The 18,575-nt window shown below is 35.7% G+C and overlaps 1 protein-coding gene across 3 annotated transcripts in view; it reads right to left on the bottom strand.

Moving 5' to 3' along the window:
• MAGI3 (membrane associated guanylate kinase, WW and PDZ domain containing 3) overlaps positions 1-18,575 on the bottom strand; it is a 226,997-nt gene that overhangs the window by 56,876 nt on the left and 151,546 nt on the right. For all 3 annotated transcript variants that reach the window (XM_072644386.1, XM_072644384.1, XM_072644385.1), the window contains exons 7-9: positions 14,219-14,276; positions 6,379-6,473; positions 2,809-2,997 (exon numbers count right to left, since the gene is read on the bottom strand). In XM_072644386.1, coding sequence (XP_072500487.1) covers positions 2,809-2,997; positions 6,379-6,473; positions 14,219-14,276 — 342 coding nt within the window. The remainder of the gene's footprint in view (positions 1-2,808; positions 2,998-6,378; positions 6,474-14,218; positions 14,277-18,575) is intronic.

Here is an 18,575-nt window from a genome sequence, read left to right as displayed (position 1 = left end):
GGACTACTTAGAAACAACAGTTGAGACATTGTTTCCCTGGTAAAAGCTTGCAGAATGTTCATGGGAGCCAGGATGACTTGTGCAGTTCAGACAAGTACGAATCAATATTGTGACACTGTAGGAAGACAGTCAGGAGCTAATGGATTTGCTTCACAATCAAAATATGTAAAGGGGCAGACAAAACAGAAAAAGTAATTTTGATTAGTCTCAATACTTATTTATGGTGCTGGATAATGAAAATAGTTAAGAAGACCACATGTTTATATCCTTATTCATATTTATAAATTTTTCTTTGAATTGTGGCTAAAATATCCATAAAAGAATCCCAACTGATGCATGTTAAGGGCTGGTGAACCTAGCAATCAAACTGCTAACCTATATCAGACAGGGGCTGCAGGAATAATCCTGGATTTGTCAGATTTTATTTAGATGTCTTTTCCTTCTGTTTAAAAAAATGTGGTGTTTGCTTTTGCCAATATTTATATGTAGTTTTTCCTTGTCAATACCATCAGTTTTTTGGAAGGGCACATGATGATCTGTAAATAATATTCTAATGCAACATTAATGTAACTAGGCATAGCGAAAGAAATCTATCAATCAAACAATCCAGCTGTGCAATTATATCCGCACTATATGTAGAATAGAGGCATCCATAAGAAAGTTAGGAGAACACAACAAGAAACAACTTCAAAAAAAAAAAAGAAACAACTACAACATTACATTAAAACTTTCAAAGAAAAAAATCACTTTAAAATTCCTTCATCATGAATAAGCAGTCCGAAAGACCCAAACATACTTTTAAAGAAATGTAAAAAAAAATGTCAAATAGTCAAAGCAACAAAGTCTAGACAAGGAATATGCAACTTATCTCATGCCTGAACAGTTATGTTAAAAATTGCAGAATTGTTGTCATTTCTAAAATAAAAGTTTCCATTTTTAAAATCTACAATAAACTAATCAATCTCAGGAGACACAAAAGTATGAAAAGTCGTACTGTAACAGGAATTACCATAAAGCAATTTGTGGCATGTCAGTAACTTCATAGGATCATACATATTATAGAAAGGATCATAATCGCCTCAGCAGAAAGGCAGTGGCGAGTGGGCTGGACCTGGAGTTACAAAGATCTTGATTATCTTGTTCCTCTCAAATACACTAGGGGAATGCCTATGGGCAAACAGCCTAACCTCTTGGAACCCTAGGCAGTTCTCTAAGACTTTTAAGTTATAAAGTAGTTGAAATTCCGAATGCTGATGAAATTAATGGTCCAGACAATAAAACATAGTTCATCACACAGTTAGATTCATGCTTCCATTAACAATGAGGACTGGTGAATTTTTTACAGCCCTCAAGATACATGAAAAAATTGTACGAACAAACTTTCGGACTGAGCTATACAGTGATCTTTGTAACCACTTTCTGCTAAAAGAATTAGAGCAGCTCAGTGTCACAGTGGAGAGAGTGCCAGGCTGGGAGTCAGGAAGATTTGAATTCAAATCCAATTTCAGACATTCACTATCTGTGTGGCCCTGTTTGCCTCAGTTGCTCATCTGTAAAATGAGTTGGAGAAGAAGTTGGCAAACTGCTCCAGTATCTTTGCCAAGAAAACCCGAAATAGGGTAACAAGAGAGTCAGATATAACTGAAATAACTCAACAACAAAAAAATCACAAACATCATTCACAAAGTTTCCAAATTATCTTTTTCTCTAAGTGGTTCTTGATATTATTTTTTTTTTGTTAAAAAAAGAGCAATTCCCCAATTGATAAATGGTCAAAGGATATGAACAAGCAGTTTTCAGAGGAAGAAATTAAAGATATCTATAATCATATGAAAAAATGCTCTAAATCATTATTGATTAGAGAGATGCAAATCAAAACAACTCTGAGATACCACATCACACCTATCAGATTGTTTAACATGACAAAACAGGAAGATGATAAATGCTGGAGAAGATGTGGGAGAGTTGGAACAGTAATTCATTATTGGTGGAGCTGTGAGCTGATCCAACTATTCTGGAGAGCAATTTGGAACTTATGCCCAAAGGGCTACAAAAATGTGCATACCCTTTGACCCAGCAATACTGCTTTTAGGACTGTATCCCCAAGAGATCATAAAAATGGGAAAGGGTCCCACACATACAAAAATATTTATAGCAGCACTCTTTGCGGTGGTCAAAAACTGAAAATCAAGGGGATGCCCATCAAATGGAGAATGGCTGAATAAATTATGGTATATGAATTTAATGGAATACTATTGTGCTATAAGAAATGATGAACAGGAAGACTTCAGAGAGGCCTGGAAAGACTTATATGATCTGATGCTGAGTGACAGAAGCAGAACCAGGAGAACTCTGTACACAGTAACACAGTGTGTGAGGATTTTTTTTTCTGGTAGACTTAGAAATTCATTACAATGCAAGGACTTAAAAAATTCCCAATGGTCTTTTAAGGCAAAATGCCTTCCACATCCATAGAAAGAACAATGGAATTCAATAGCAGAATGTAGCAGATCATTTTCTTTGGTATTACGTTTTGGTTTGTTATATAATTTCTCCTATTCATTTTAATTCTTCTATACAACATGACTATGGTGAAAATGTATTTAACAGGAGTGTATGTGTAGAACCTATATAAAGTTATATGCCATCTTGGGGAGTGGAGGGGAGGGAGGGAAAAAAAAATCTAAGTTATATGATAGTGATTGTAGAACACTGAAAATAAATAAAAGAAAAAAATAGCCAGTTTCACCTCTAGCTGTAATTTATTGAATAACTCTTCTGTTGAAGCATTATACAGAAATTTGTTACCTGGTGCAATTTTCCCATCTTGAGCGGCGGGACCATCTTTGAGTACATTCTTCACTTGAAGAAACTCATCAGGTCGATCTCCACCAATGATGGTAAAACCAAATCCCATGGTACTTTTTTTCAAAGATGCTCGTATGAGTATGCCTTTAAGCTGGGAAGGGTCTCGAGTGAAGTGTGACTTCTCTACATCTATACCAAAAAGAAGAACATATTTGCAAATCCAAGATGTGACAACAGACACAGCAGGCAACAAAATAAGCCACTGAGACTGTCTATAAAAAAAAAATATGAAATGTATTGCATTAGAAGGAAATGGGGGGAAAAGATGAAATCGAATATTTGTAACAATATAGAGAATTTAATGTTTATGAACAAAATTAGAGGTATTTAGAAATTTGTTAAAAAAAAACCAAGTTTGGTTAATATACAATTTCTCATCTGATGGATTCTTATAGTATAAGAATAATCCAGCGGACCTGTGATTTCACTGACATGGATAGTCTCTTCAGTGATGGAGACAGTGCTTTCTCACTCTGTGTAACTACTATCCATGTCTTCCCATAAATTTGCCAACTTGGTGGGGGATGGGGGATTCTAGGATTGTCTTCTAATTGCATGGATATCAATGCTAATAAAGCTTGTGGGCTTTCCACTGGCTGTCTTTGTACTCACAACATGATACCTATTTTTTTCTAATCACATATTTTTCTGAAGACATGCTTTACACAACACTTAATTATGAGAAGCTTCTCATTTGTAGGGTGCTATGGACTGCTCGTACCCATCAAACATCCCTCTTTTGCTACCTTGGTGATTCTTAATTTGAATTTTTCAGAGACTGTACCTGTCTACGATTTATAGCCATATAACATCACTGGAAGAATACTGGTGTTTAAAAAAAATTGTTCAATCAGCAAGGATTGGCACTTACAAGTAGTGCTGAGAGTACAAAGACAAAAACAAGATAGTATCTATCTTCAAGTGGTTTATATTTTTTCAGGAGAAACAATATATAAGTAAATACAAATGTTATACAAAATAAATAAAGGGTAATTTTGGAGGGCAGGCAGTCATAGCTAGGGAGCAGTCTTCTTATAAGAAATGGCTCTTGAGATGAGTTGTGACAAAAGACAGGATTCTAAGAGGTGGTGATGAGGAATAGGTGGATTATATACATCAAAGTACAGAAAGCAAGGATGGGATGATGTGCCTTGGGTTCAAGGAGATGGCTTGGCTACCTCAAATAGAACTGCACTAGAGGGGTGGGCCAAGATGGCACAGCACCAAGAAGTACAAGAGCTGTTCTTTCTCTCCCTTCCCAAACCTCATCCTCTTCCGAAAGAGAAAATGCACAATAACAAATTCTGATTGAGAAATCTAAGGTGGAAAAAACCCCAGAGTGAGTCATTTTTCTGACCCAAGTTGGCATGGCTGGCAGACAGACAGGTCTGTGGACACTATGGACAAAGTCTGGTAAGGAGCATGCCATGTAGAGCATTGTAGAGCAGCCTTAAGGCTATGCACCAGCATGGGAAGTGGCCCTCAATCCAGCAAAGGGATCTAAGCAATAGGTCCCAGCATGCAAGTCTGCTTATGACCCAGTTCTGGATCCAGGGTGGCAGAGTGAGGAGTGGTCACCAACCCATAACTGTACCAGGAAGACAGCAAGTTCAGAAGTAAGCAGCTGTGGTGTGGCTTAGACTTCAGAAGCAGAAGAGGGTTTCAGTTCCAGTTTCTAGCCCAGTGTGAAACTTGCAGAGAAAAAAGAGGGCAGGAATCCCAGACCAAAGGGAAGCCTATAGTTCTGTCACTTTGAACCAGCAGAACTTTCTGTCTGATAAGTGGGGGATGCAACAACAGTCTCCAAACAGGACAATCTCATAAGTCTACGGCTCAGACCCAAACCAGATCAAGAACTTGCAGAGCTCAGAAGAGAGTGTGCAGTAGTCAGACTTTGCCCTAGACCAAGCCACTCTGGGAAGACTGAAAGCTTATTGGTCTGAAGCCTGGACTGTTGTGGAGATACTGGAGTTATAATATTCAATTTTCCACTAAAGAAGATGAAACATGACATTAACCTTATGACAGAGATGTGATGAATTTAACATGAAGACAAAAACATCCATTTTCTGACATGGCTAACGTGAGAGTTTGTTTTACTGGACTGCGTAGATACGTAATAAGGGATTTAAAAACAATGCTTAATGGGAACAGAGACATGAGAGGGACAGAATAAAAAAAAATACTTGTTACTTAAAAATTTCAAAAGTTTAAAAGAAGGAAAAGCCCCCAAGTATTTCTGACAAAATCCTGACATACGAGATATATAGTAAACCAATCTAAATATAAAAGTCCCAAGAGGGAGTCAATCAATTAATATACACTTATTAAATATGTACTCTATGCCAGGCCCTGTTAAACACTGGGCATACACAGACAAAGTGAAAATGTTTCATACACTGAATATTCCCCAATAAGTCAATGGACAAAGAGAACTGTCATCTATCAATAATCATACAAAAGACTGGCCCAAATCACTAACAATAAAGAAATGCAAATGAAAATAATAGAGGTTTAACTCTAAATCCAGAAACTGGCAAAGATGACAAAAGATGGAGATAGTCAATGCTGGAAAAGACTGCAGGAAGACAAGAACACCTACACACTGACGGCAGAGCTATGAACTAGTCCAACTGTTCTGTAAAACTCTGTTAAGCTATGTGAAAGAACTGTGGGGAAAAGTCACTAAACTTCATATCCTTTGACCCATAGGATCTCTCTTTTGGGTTCCCAGAAAGTCAAAAACATAAAGTCCTCATATATACTAAATATTCACTGTAAAACATTTCTGGTGTTCAAGAACCAGACACCAAGTTAACGTTCACTGATTGGGGATTGGTTGATAAATATGAAATAAAAAAATGAGAAATTCAGAGAAACACTGTAAATATCTACCAAAACTAATCCAAAGTAAAGTAAGCAAACCCAGCAAAAGACATACACAAAACAACTACAATAATGCTATGAAAAGTACATTAAAATTGGGTATTCCTGTAGTGACAGCAGGGAATGTGAGACAATAGCATTACTGCATAAACAAAACTTGTCAGTATTATTTTGCCATTATTTATACTTCTGACATGATGACCCCATTTGGTTACAGGCAGCAGAAGCAAGTAATTAACTTCAGGGCCCATACGTCAATTGTACAGCCAACACTGACCTGATCATATTATAAATAATAGATAAATAAAATACAAATAAAACTCCAACATGCCCCCACACTCCCCACATTAAAAAGGAATACTAATTGCATACTTATTATCAGCAGTAGCAGAAAACCTTGGTATTTTCAAAATGTTCTTCTGTATTTCCTCAGAATTCAGCATCTCTTATCAGTGGATGAGGAAACTGATACACTGAACATCTGAATATGTAGATTGCAGCAAACAAACAAAAGAACATGCAATATCCCCCAGAAAAGGAAAATGATTAAACCAAGATCACTTAGGTGGTGATTCACCACAATGCACAAGATGTTTTTATAAGGGAAAAGAATGTAGGTTGTACCTTGCTTTGAGGAACCAACATCAGCCTGTACTAACTGCTTTTTCCTCTTGGCTTCCACCACTGGATTTTCAAATTGGGTTTTCTGGTTAATGTGACTGTAACATTTAGAGAAATATGTATTTCAATTCCAGATAAAATATTAACATGCTTTTGTTTAAAATAAAGTCAATAAAACCTAAGTTAGGGTATTATTTTTTTCCCTTTTAAACACTGACTATGATACAAAGCAAACTGGTCCCTCAAGGTATGAAACAGATTCTGATCTTATGATAAATATACATACATATATAACACACATACATACACGCATACACACACACAAACTTCTATTTCAAAGCTATTTATATATTGTCAGCATAAGAATACTGCAGAAACAACGGAAATGATATTCTAGTATTTTAAAGATATTCTAGCATTCTAAAGCTTTATTACAATGCATCACAACCAAAGTGCCATGCTTTCTAGTAAACTGTATTTTAACCTGAAGAGAGATAACAATGAGCAATAATCACCCTAAAATCATAAGGTAAAGCACAAAGCAGCTTCAGAACCTGAAGCTGACAAACCTGCATAGTAAGGGACAGACAATGTCTCTTTCGCTCTGCAGTAAACCTAGAGACATGCTGGGTGTACAGTCATCCACTACCTGCCACTTCAAATCCCAAGTCTGCCCCTTAACATCTGAGAGACTTGGGGCCCCTTCTGGTAACCTCTGCATCTCAGTTTCCTCAAATGTAAAATGAAGGATTAGATGACTTCAATTTCTCACGTATGACACTAAGAGGCTAAGAACACAAAAAAGCCCTAAGTTAAAAAAGAAAGAAGTCACAGATGGAATTGGGATGTTAGCCTTCACTGCTGCAAATACATCTCAGCTCCTGAGCACATACGGTTGCTAAGCTTCAGACCCGTGAGAATGTCAGATATTCTTTAGGATCTGATTTCACTTCAACTCAAAGACGTACTGGGTATATTACATCTAATGAATTAAATGAAATGCCCCTCCCTCATCCCCCTTCAAATTAAAAATACCAGAACTAAATTAGATATTGCTATTTTATTTATAAGAGATGGGGATTTGATGGAGAAAATTTCTTTTGAATATCCTTTTATACTAGAAGCAGACATTCGTCAAAGATAAAAACCTGTTTGGAAAGAGCCTGAAGTCCCCTTGGAGTGAGAATGATTCACTTCACCAAGGGAAGCTTCAGAACACAAAAAGGAGTAATTTGTATTTACACCTTCAATGAGGTGTGAGAGAACAGCCTAGGAACATGCAAATGAGTAATCACCTTCCTGCAAATACTGAGACAAAAGAGTTAGAAGCTCTAGTTAAGAAAACAATACAATAGAAGGTATTTTCCTTACGTTAAAATAATTTTACCTGGAATAAACTTTTTTCCTTTTAGCAATGAATGATTCATGGAATTTTCACAAAATAGTAGGAATAACAAGTGGTACTGAAGAATATATTGATCAAGGTTATAAATCAAATTAAACAGAAATAAAAACATGATTTTAAATGTTTGCTATTTTCAAAAAAAACTCTATATACTATATATAATTTCCAAGTATCATTTTCATTATATGCATTTTCTTTTTTTAAAGCATAAAATGATTTGTCACAAAGGAAGTTCAAATTTGTCAAAGAAACATAATTATGATCTTATGTACAATTAGAGCTACTGAAATATCATTAAAGATACAAATGTTCTAAATGTGGTATCTTATCATTTGCTCAAATTCATTTGTAAAAACATAGGCACATAAAATTATGTGCCACATTTCTACTACAGAAAAAATCTTATGTCAAAGTTACATTTCTAAAAATGGCAACATTTTTATGAAGAGCCTGTTAAAGCTTTTACAGCAATCTTTTTAAAAATGAATTACTCATTTTCAGGGCCCCATATTCTACATACCAGTAAAAAGTGTCAATGCAATTGGATTCCTTCTCCAATAACCCTGCCAATAACAATGATGGTGCCATCTGGTTTGATAACTAATAGCTCCATGGAGTAGCCATTTAAGAAAGATCTTTTTAATCTCCATCCATAAGCTAACTACAGATTACCATGTCTGTGGTTGAAAACCTAACTAATCTGGAGATCAAGCCAACAAGGTCCACAGATCAGTTGACTCCATACTAATATGTACACTCTGAGTACAAGCTGCACTTTCTTAATTTAATAAATTATTCTCTTTAATATAAGCTTGTCCTAGAAATCATGTATAATCATGTTGCTATGTTCACTTTCAGTCATTTCAAGTTCTGTCAAAATAAGTAAGGGAAAGAGGTTGGTCACCTCAGGAATGACCCTAAACTCACTTCAAAATTACTATTTTTTCTGATCTCTTGAATAAATCATATTAAAACTTTTAAATTACATTGTGTAAAATCCCCTTAATAAAAGGATCTGTTCTGTAAAACTTGGAGTCAGTCAAAAGGTCTTTTAAGGGCATCAAAGCCACAGGTCGGTAGGTCCTTCCTTCCTTCCTTCCTTCCTTCCTTCCTTCCTTCCTTCCTTCCTTCCTTCCTTCCTTCCTTCCTTCCTTCCTTCCTTCCTTCCTTCCTCTCTTTCTGTCTTAATCTGATTCTGAGTTTTAGCAAACTACCTAACTTTCTAAGGCTTAAGAGTCCAACATCATTAAAATGATGGAGGCTGAACAGAAGATACTTATATCACGGGTCGACATATTTTCATATGATCATAGATTTTGAGCTGCAAGGGACCTCAGGGCCATTTCAAAGATAAGTTAACTGAGAGAGAAAGTAATTTAGAGAGGTATTAGATCTAAGGCAATATTTGAACCCAGGTCCTCCTGATTCCATATTGAGGGCTTATCCCCTATGACATGATTCCTGTTCTTTAGATCTATCTTGTATTAATTTGGTATTTATTCTGTATATATTTATATATGTACATGTTATCTTTCCAATAGAAAGTATGCTGCTTGAAAATAGGGGTTGTTTCACATTTTTATCTGTATCCCTAGAATCAAGTAGACCACCTGGTCCATGGTTAGATATTTAATAAATGCTTATTAATGGACTGATAGGAAATATCCCCCAAATCCATCAAAAGTCAGACATATGAGCAGCTTTCACAGAAAGTAGGCAGCATATAGGCAGCAATTCCCATTTCTAATGAACAAGGGACTAGAGAAGGGTTTCCAAAGTTCATCTGGAAAAGCTCAAAGAGGGAGATGAAAATTTCAGCCAAGGATACTTTCTGGGATGTATGCAAAACAGAAAGAAATCTACTGATCTAGCCCTAACTTTTCTCTTGTTGTCCAGTCTCGTATCTCCAACCATCTATTAGACATTTAAAATTAGATGTCCTGTAAACATCTTAAACTCACTAAGTACCAAGTGAACTCATTATCTTTCCCCACTGGTGCTCCCTTTTTCCAAATTTCACTATCACTGTAGAGGAAAACACCAAATTTCCTAGTTTTCTAGGCTCACATCCTAGGTATCACTTTCAACACCTCGGTCTCTTTCACCAAGTCTCTTACCAAGCACTGTCAAGTCTACCTTTGCAACATCTCTTGTACACAGACCCTTCTTTCCCCAACACTATCCACCACTCAGGGTAGGCCCTTATCATCTCATGGCCTCACTATTGTAATGGCCCTTGGTTTGGTTTCCGCTGCCTCAAGTCTCTCCCCATTCCAGCCCATCACCCACTCTGCTGTTGTAGTGATCTATCTACAACATAGGTCTGACCATATTACCCCTCTATTCAATAAACCTCAGTGGCTCTCTATTATCTCTAGAATGAAACAAACTATTCTTTGTGTGGCTTTTGAAGTCCTTTACAACCTGGTCTTTTCCTACCTTTTCAGTCTCCTTATCCTTTGGCCTCTTCCATAAATGTTCTGATCCAGGGACACAGGCATTTTTGCTTTTCCTTGCACAGGATACTCTATCCCCTGACCTTGCCTTTTTAGTGACTGTCCAACATTCCTGGAATGTACTCCCTCTTTATCTCTGCCTGCTGGCTTCCTCTGAGTCTCATTTAAAAATTTCATTTTCTGCAAGTCCCCCTTAATGCTAGTGCCTTCCCTCTGAAATTAGCTATAATATCTTGTCAATATCTTGTTTGTACATAGTTGTTTGGATGTTGCCTCCCTCATCATTTTGATTCCCTCATCAAAATATGAGAAAGGACTGCTTTGGCATTTCTTTGTATCTCTAGCACTTAGCCTAGTTCCTAACACATAGGAAGCACTAAATAAATGGGTATTAACTGCTGACCCTCTGACCATCCTGTTCACTTCCCATGACCATAATTCCCACTCTGTAGATCCAGGAAGCAAAGCCTAAGATAAAATGGAGGCTTAAAAGTCTGAAAAATTCCCAGATAAGTCTCTACTGTTGCCTAGACTGAACAATGATGTTTGATACCTTGGGCTTCTTTCTAAGTTATTAAAAAAAATGAAAATGTATATAGTGGGAAGAAGGAAATACATTAATATAATTCTGGCTATAATACAAAAAATTCAACAAACAAATGTTAAAGAATAAAGGACTAGGACTGTTTGTATTCCATGATAAAATAGTTAAACACTAGAGCAACCTTATACTCAACAGTTTGTTAAGCCAAAATTCTGTGATTTTTGATAAAAATTTTTTTTGATGATTTCTTAAGGATTTATTCAGAAATTTCAAATAACTTCAGGTAATATATTTGTTCAGCACAAACATTCTCTATGTATAGAATATTAAAGTATGAGATGTGAGTCCTTCTAGTTGTATGTATAGATGCATAAACACTTGTATTCAACAAAGCTAAATATCTGCAAATTAATGAAAAGGGAAGTAATAAAAGAGGAAGATCCAATATTTTTTGATTCCCTATTTTTCCAGCTACTAATGACATTGCTAAATTTGCTTCTGCAACCTAAATCCCAGGCTTTGCATACTAGTTTCAAGGATGGTGCTAATGTTTGTGCTTAAGCTGAATGTATGTGCCTGATATGTAGCTACCTGAGCTCTAGAGCACAGATTTCAAAGCTAATTGCAGAAGAAACATTGTCATTTTCAAATCCACCACCCATAAGAGGCATGGCAATGCTGCAATGAGTGAAGATCAAGTAAAGAGTACAAACTAAGACTATTGACATTAGCCTACTACATCTGGCTAATGTTGGTGGAAATTTAGTTATAACTTATATATGTCCTTTAGAGTAATCAGGACAGCCACATAAGAATTTTTTTAAAAGAATTTTAAAGTACTAATACCAAGCTTTCCTTGTCTAACTCCTTAAAGGAAATAATAATGATGATAATAATAATTCAAAGTCTACAAAGGATAAGTTTATATCCTAATATTTTTATTCAATTACAAAAATTAAGTTGATTTAACTATCTTTGTAATATAAATATAAAATAATAATAGCAGGATAGGAGACTTTGTCCCAAGACCATTTCTATCCGAAACCTACTGAAAATGAGAATGACAGTTGTTATAACTAACATTGTAATTACTATTACATTATCATCAGAAATTAGAGAAGGGTTACCTTAAGGAAAAGATAGAAATTGAACAATCTACCCCTACAGGCTGCAAATATTTACTAAATATCTAACAATATATGACCCAAAAGCTAAAATTATACATCAGAAGATTATCATTTTGATAAATAGTCAAAGGATATGAACAAGCAGTTTCCAGACAAAGAAATCAAAACTATCTATAATCATATGAAAAAAATGCTCCAAAGCACTACTGATCAGAGAAATGTAAATTAAAACAACTCAGGGGTACCACCTCACACCTATCAGAGTGGCTAATATGACAAAAAAAGGAAAATGTTGGATGTTGGGGGTGATGTGGGAAAACTGAGACACTAACGCACTGTTGTGGGAGTTGTGAATGGATTCAACCATTCTGGAGAGCAACTTGGAATTGGCCAAAAGGCTGTAAAATTGCACAACTTTTGATCCAGCAATACCACTGCTAGTTCTGTATCCCAAAGACATCCAAAAAAAGGGGAAAGGACCTATTTGTAGAAAAATATTTATAGTAGTTCTTTTCGTGGTGGCTAAGAACTGAAAATCAAAGAGATACTTATCAGTTGGGGAATGGCTAAACAAGTTATGGTATATGATTGCAAAGGAATGTTATTGTGCTGTAAGAAATGACAAGGAGGATAATTTCAGAAAAACCTGGAAGGACTTACATGAACTGATGCATAGCAAAGTGAAGAGAAACAGGAAAATGTTGTACACAGTAACACCAATATTGTTCGATGAAGAACTGTGAATAACTTAGCTGTTCTCAGCAATACAATGATCGAAGACAATCCCAAAGGACTAAAGACAAAGCATACCATCTGCCTCCAGAGAAAGGACTGATATTGAATGCAGACTGAAGTATGCTATTTTTCATTTTCTTTCATTTTTTTCCTTTTATTCAGGTCTTCTTGTACAAAATGACTAATATGGAAATGTTTTACATATTTGTACATGGTATAACCTATATCTATATCTAACCTATATTTATTACCTTCTCAGGGAGGAGGTAGGGGAGGAAGTCAGAGAGGGATAGAATTTGGAAAAAAAAAATTCTTTTTAAAAAGAAGCTTACTATCTTTTTGATGGATTGACAGGCAACAAATCCCTATACAGAATTCAAAATACCCCAAACACGTCAACCAATACACTACACTATGCCTAGACCATTACTACACATCAAACTATGATCATAAACAAACCACAGATCCATGAATACTTTGGAATATTGTTTTTAATTTACTGTGCCAACTACTCATGATGTACAAGCTCTGTGGGACAAAGAGTTTTCAAAATATAGAGGTCTAGCAGAAGAAACATGATTTATGTGGAACAGGATCAAGTCCTTATCCCCTTGCTGTCCCACCTGCTATTGGAGCTGTAGTGACACTTTCAGTAAGCCCAGGGAAGACGAACTTACATTCTAATACATTTATGCAATTATAAAAGCCAGCTCTTTTATCCACCTGTTCTTATATTTCAGAAAGATAAAAATACAGGAACCACATGATAGTCACTTATCTCAGGACTATCTCTATCTGAATGTCCTTAAACAAAGCGAGAAGAATGACTTTAGATGATGATGATGATGATGACAACATTTCAGAATAGAGGACTTGAAAGTTGACAAAGTCCCTTCTCTACAACTTTGCTCCCCTGTGAGGCTGCAACTAGCCCAAGGTCACACAAGGGTAGTGCTGGGGCTGAGACTTGAACTCAGAATCCTCTGACTTCTGCTTCTGATGCTTTTCAATAAAACATTCACAGTCAAAGACTATTTAGCCCAACCTGAGTGCTGCAAACTGGTAAGTGGTCATCTACTCTCAGTCTGAAGATCTGCAATGAGGAGGAAACTCACTTTGCACTTTTCAACAGTGCTACAACAACTTTTTTGTGACTTGCATCCACTGCTCCTACAGTGGTTTTATTCTCTGTAGTGAAAAAAACCAAGTCTAATAAAATCTCTCTTCCATGTGACAATCCTTTAAATACCTGAAGATACCTACTTCAGTTTCCTAATTTTATATCTTCTTGTCTACAATTGTGCCACTTAAAGTCTATAGTAATATTGACAACTCTTCTGCTAATTATCTGGGATGTTTCCCACCAACCCATCATAAATATTTCAAATATCACTTTAACAAACCTTGTAGGAGAAAAAAAAATAATAATATGTATATTCTTACCAACTTTCACAATTTAGGACCTTATTTAGAATGCTAGCTGTGCAAGCAGAAATTATATAATCCAATGCTTTCTAAGATTATATACCCAACTATATAATAACTGGACAAATGTATAATTTGTGTAACAACTTACTCAACATAGTATGTCCCGTACTGGGGGTCTTCTATTTTCTCCCACCCATATGGAAGTTCTGCAAACAGAAGTAAAAAATAAATGAAATGTTAAGATTCAACAGAAATAGAAAACATTTCAACAATGCCACATATGAAGAAATATGATCTGAAATTATTGTAATCTATGTGTTTGTGATTTCACTAAGTAGATTTTTGGAAGGAAAAAAGGTAGAGAAATATTTCCTAGAGGAAAAAAAATGTTAGTGGATATTAAAAGAAAATCCATTACCACCTATCAGAAAAAGTGTATATTTTTTTCTCTATAATGGCACAAGAAATGAGAACTATTTCCCCTAGTTCACATTTAGAAACAATTTTTAGCTTTGGTGACCGGTATTATTCCTCATTTTGTAGATGGTAATGTAAAGTAAAGAAAAATGAAATAGCTATTTAGAAGCTTAATGTTCATCTCTAAACTCTTCCTCTTCATATACTCTAATTATGGAATACATCTTTTGATAAGCACTGAAGTTTTATAAGAAAATGCCCTTTCAACCCTGCTAACATTTGCTTCCATGCATTATCAACTAATTAACTTTTATCAACTAATAAGCCCATCAAGGACAGAGTATTTGCCAAGTCTGATGTGAAGTGCTAGCTGGCTGGAAAGCCTACAGTTTCCATAAAATTTAGTCCCTGTGCCTACAAGGAGCTAACAGTATATATACATAAAAAGAGATGGCATAACATCCTAAGTAAATAAGAAACTTTCACAGCAAAATGTCACGATGCTAAAGGTTATGGGGAACTGTAGGGATCAAATCACAGGAGAAATTCATTACCAGTAGAAGGGCAGGGAAGGACAATTTCTAACTTGAATTTCAAAGGATGGATAGGAATCTAACAAGCAAAATGGAGGAGCAAACTGACAAAGATGACTACTGGGTGGCCAAGTTATTAGAAGTTATTTGGAATATTTGAAGATGATTGGAGGGGTAAGGAAGAGCAGGACTTTGGTGCTAAAGTATGGAGAAAGGTAACTGACTGATGCAGAAGTCAACATAAATTAAGAAGGATGGGGAGAGGGTGACATAATTAGATCATATAAATTTAAAAAGATGAAAGGTGATCAAGGGATAATGGTAGAGGAAACAAAGAATATGGCAAATATTTGCACAGCCCTGTATATCTTGTTTTTTGGATGGCTATGGTGGGAATTTGGAGACTGAGCAAAGGATTGGCCTCCAACAGGCAAAAGTTTCAGTTAAAAGGTGAATGATGCTTATTTTAATATAAGGAGCTGAAGGAATGTTGACTTTTTATCAAAAAGTATATTGCACATACTGCTATTTGGATTTACTGAACTACTTTTTTCCCCCTTCTTTTTTAAGTCTTTACTGCAAAGGATAACTAGTTGGGGAGGGGAAAGAGAGAGATAAGTAGGCACTCCATCTATCCTCTCTGGCCATTTGCTCTGGCTGTCCCTCGCTCCTGGAACACTCAACCTCTTCTGCCCTGCCTCCTGACTCCCTAGCTTCCAATTAAGTCCCAACTAAAATGCTACCTTCTACAGGAAGCCTTTTCCAATTCGTCTTAATTCCAGTGCCTTCTTTCTGTTAACTATTTCCTAACTACCATATATTTCAAACAAATAATTTTCTATTTATATGTAGATGCAAAATTATTTGTTTGCATGTTGTCTTCTTCATCAAATTATGAGCTCTTTGAGAACAGGGATTGCCTTTTGCCTCATTTTGCATCCCCAGCACTTAGCACTGCGCCTGATACACAGTGGTTTAACTGACTGATTAGAAGTATTCAGAAATAAAAGTGTATAAAAACCTCAAGTCTCTTCCCACTCCAAACTATTCTTTATCCATCTGCTGAAGCACTTTTCCTCAAATGTAGATCTGACATATTATTCTTCTACTCAATAAGCTCCAATGGCTCCCTATTGCCTTTAGGATCAAATACAAACTCCTTTGATTTCTAAAGTCTTTCTCAGTTTGGCCCCAACCTCCCTTTCCAACCTTGTTATCCATCATCACTCCCTGGACTCTACCTAGACTCTACCAACTGACTAATTAAAAATAAAATATATCAATAAAAATCAGATGTAAACGCTATACTATTTCCTGCAAATCAAGGCAGTCTTCTTTTTCAGTTTAATTGTTAGAATTTTTTCCCTGAAAAAGGACTGACAATTTGCTCTCTTACTCTGAAACTCTAGAATATAAGTTTCTAAATTCTTTTAACATTTTCTAAAGCCAAAAAGTGATGTCAAATTTCAATCTACTTTTAGCTGTATTTAAAATTTAAGTTCTTTCACTAAAGTGACAATAACTGACATTTCTATAACATTTGAAGCTATGCAAAGTACATGATGCCAAGGTCACACACTTAGTTTTAGGGGTAAAATGTATCTATATATCTATATTATTAAAAAAAAAAACTATCCTGACCCCAAGCCCAGGACTCATAATCTTAAGAAAGGATAGTTTAGAACTAAAACAACTTTTTAATGAATACTTTTGTACTAATTATCTAACAGCAACACTAATGGGTTTTATCTGAATAAAGATAAATATTTTAGCTAATTAAATTATCAGACAAATTTTCCAAGAATTACATGAAACTAGTCTTGATACAATGAAGGGTATTAGAAGACTAGATAGCCAAAAACCAGATTTGGAAACAGTGCAGTCTTTCTTGAATGTTTTATAATGAATAGTAGAATGTTTAAAGATATTTAAAAAATGTTATGAAAACTTTTAGAAAAGATCAAGCAATGGAATGACTTCCACTTCGAAGACAGACTAAAGGTTGGAAGAAGGTATAATCCAAGTCTAAAAATCCATGAAGAATTGGTTATTGAGCAGTTGTTTTAGTTGTGTCTGACTCTTCCTTACTCCATTCAGGGTTTTCTTGACAAAGATACTAGAGTGGTTTGCCATTTCCTTCTCCAGCTCATTTTACAGATCAGGAAACTGAACTAAGTGACTTGTCCAGGGTTACACACCTAGTATCTGAGGCCAGATTTGAGCTCAGGAAGATGAGTATCCCTGACTTCAGGCCTGGCACTCTATCCACCTAGCTGCCTGCTTAATAATTAGAGATATCCAAAAGTAGAATAGCCAGTATATTACTATCCTGTGTGAGAAAAAAAATCTAAGAGTTAGTAGACTACAAACTCAATGAGTTAATGGTGAGAGGGCAGCTAAAAGTAATAAATATGAACTCAACCTATGAAAAGAAAGACATAGCTCCAAAACACTAATAACTAGAGAAAAGCAAACTAAAGAAATTTTGAAGTTCTACCTTACACCCATCAGACTGGCAAAGTTGAAAAAAACAGGAAAATGACAACTGTCAAAAAGGAAGTGGGAAAATAAGCATATTCTACTGTTGATGAAGCTGTGAACTGTTTGGGCTACTCTGGAAAGCTATTTGGAACTATACCCCAAAAGGTACTAAATTGCGAATATCCTGTGATCCAGTGATGCCAGCGCTAGGTCTGTATTCCTAAGAGATGAAAGAAAGAGGAAAAGGTCCTATATGTACAAAAACATTTATAGCAGCAGGTCTTTTTGTAGTGGCAAAGAACTAGAAACTAAAAGGATGCCCATCAGTTGTGAAATGGCTGAACATTATTGTATATGAATGTAATGGAATAGTATTAAGCTCTAAGAAATGAAAAGAGGGAGAAAGGAAGGAAAGGTAGGTGCTTTTAAAGTACCTACTAAGTGACAATTACTGCTCAAAGTCCTTTACAAATACTATCTCATTTGAGATTCATAATAACACTGGGAGGTAGGTGCTGTTATAATTCTCATATAGTTGAAGAAACTGGGGCAGATAGATGTTAAGTGACTTGCCCAGGGTCACATAGCTAGTAAGTGTCTGAGACCAGATTTTAACGCACGCCTTCCTGACACCAGGTTCAGTGTTCTATCCACTGAATCACCTAGCTGCCCCTATACAGTTTCAGAGAAACCTGGGAAGACTTGTATGAATTGATCCTGATTGTAATGAGGAGAACCAGGAGAACAATAATAAAAGCATTTTAAAAACTAACAATTTTGAAAAATTTAAGAACTCTGATCAATGATGGCTGATGATGAAAAATGCTACACATTTCCTGATAGAGGTGAGGGACAAATACATGCAGAATGAGACACAGTTCACTGGAAAGGGACAATATGGGAATTTATTTTGTTTGCATGCTTATGAATATTTGTTACAGTGGTTTTGTTTAGCCAATGAGGGAAGAAGTGGAAGGAACTAAAAATAAATGCTTGAATAACCGAAAAGTATAATTTATTTTTTAAAAACTACCACAAAAAAAGGAGGAAGAAAAGAATGGTCAGGATCAATAA

Source organism: Notamacropus eugenii, chromosome 2 (assembly GCF_028372415.1).
Source record: "Notamacropus eugenii isolate mMacEug1 chromosome 2, mMacEug1.pri_v2, whole genome shotgun sequence".
In the NCBI taxonomy this organism is placed as follows: Eukaryota; Metazoa; Chordata; class Mammalia; order Diprotodontia; family Macropodidae; genus Notamacropus; species Notamacropus eugenii.
The sequence above is the reverse complement of the archived record's forward strand: the minus strand, read 5'-3'. Positions and strand labels throughout refer to the sequence as shown.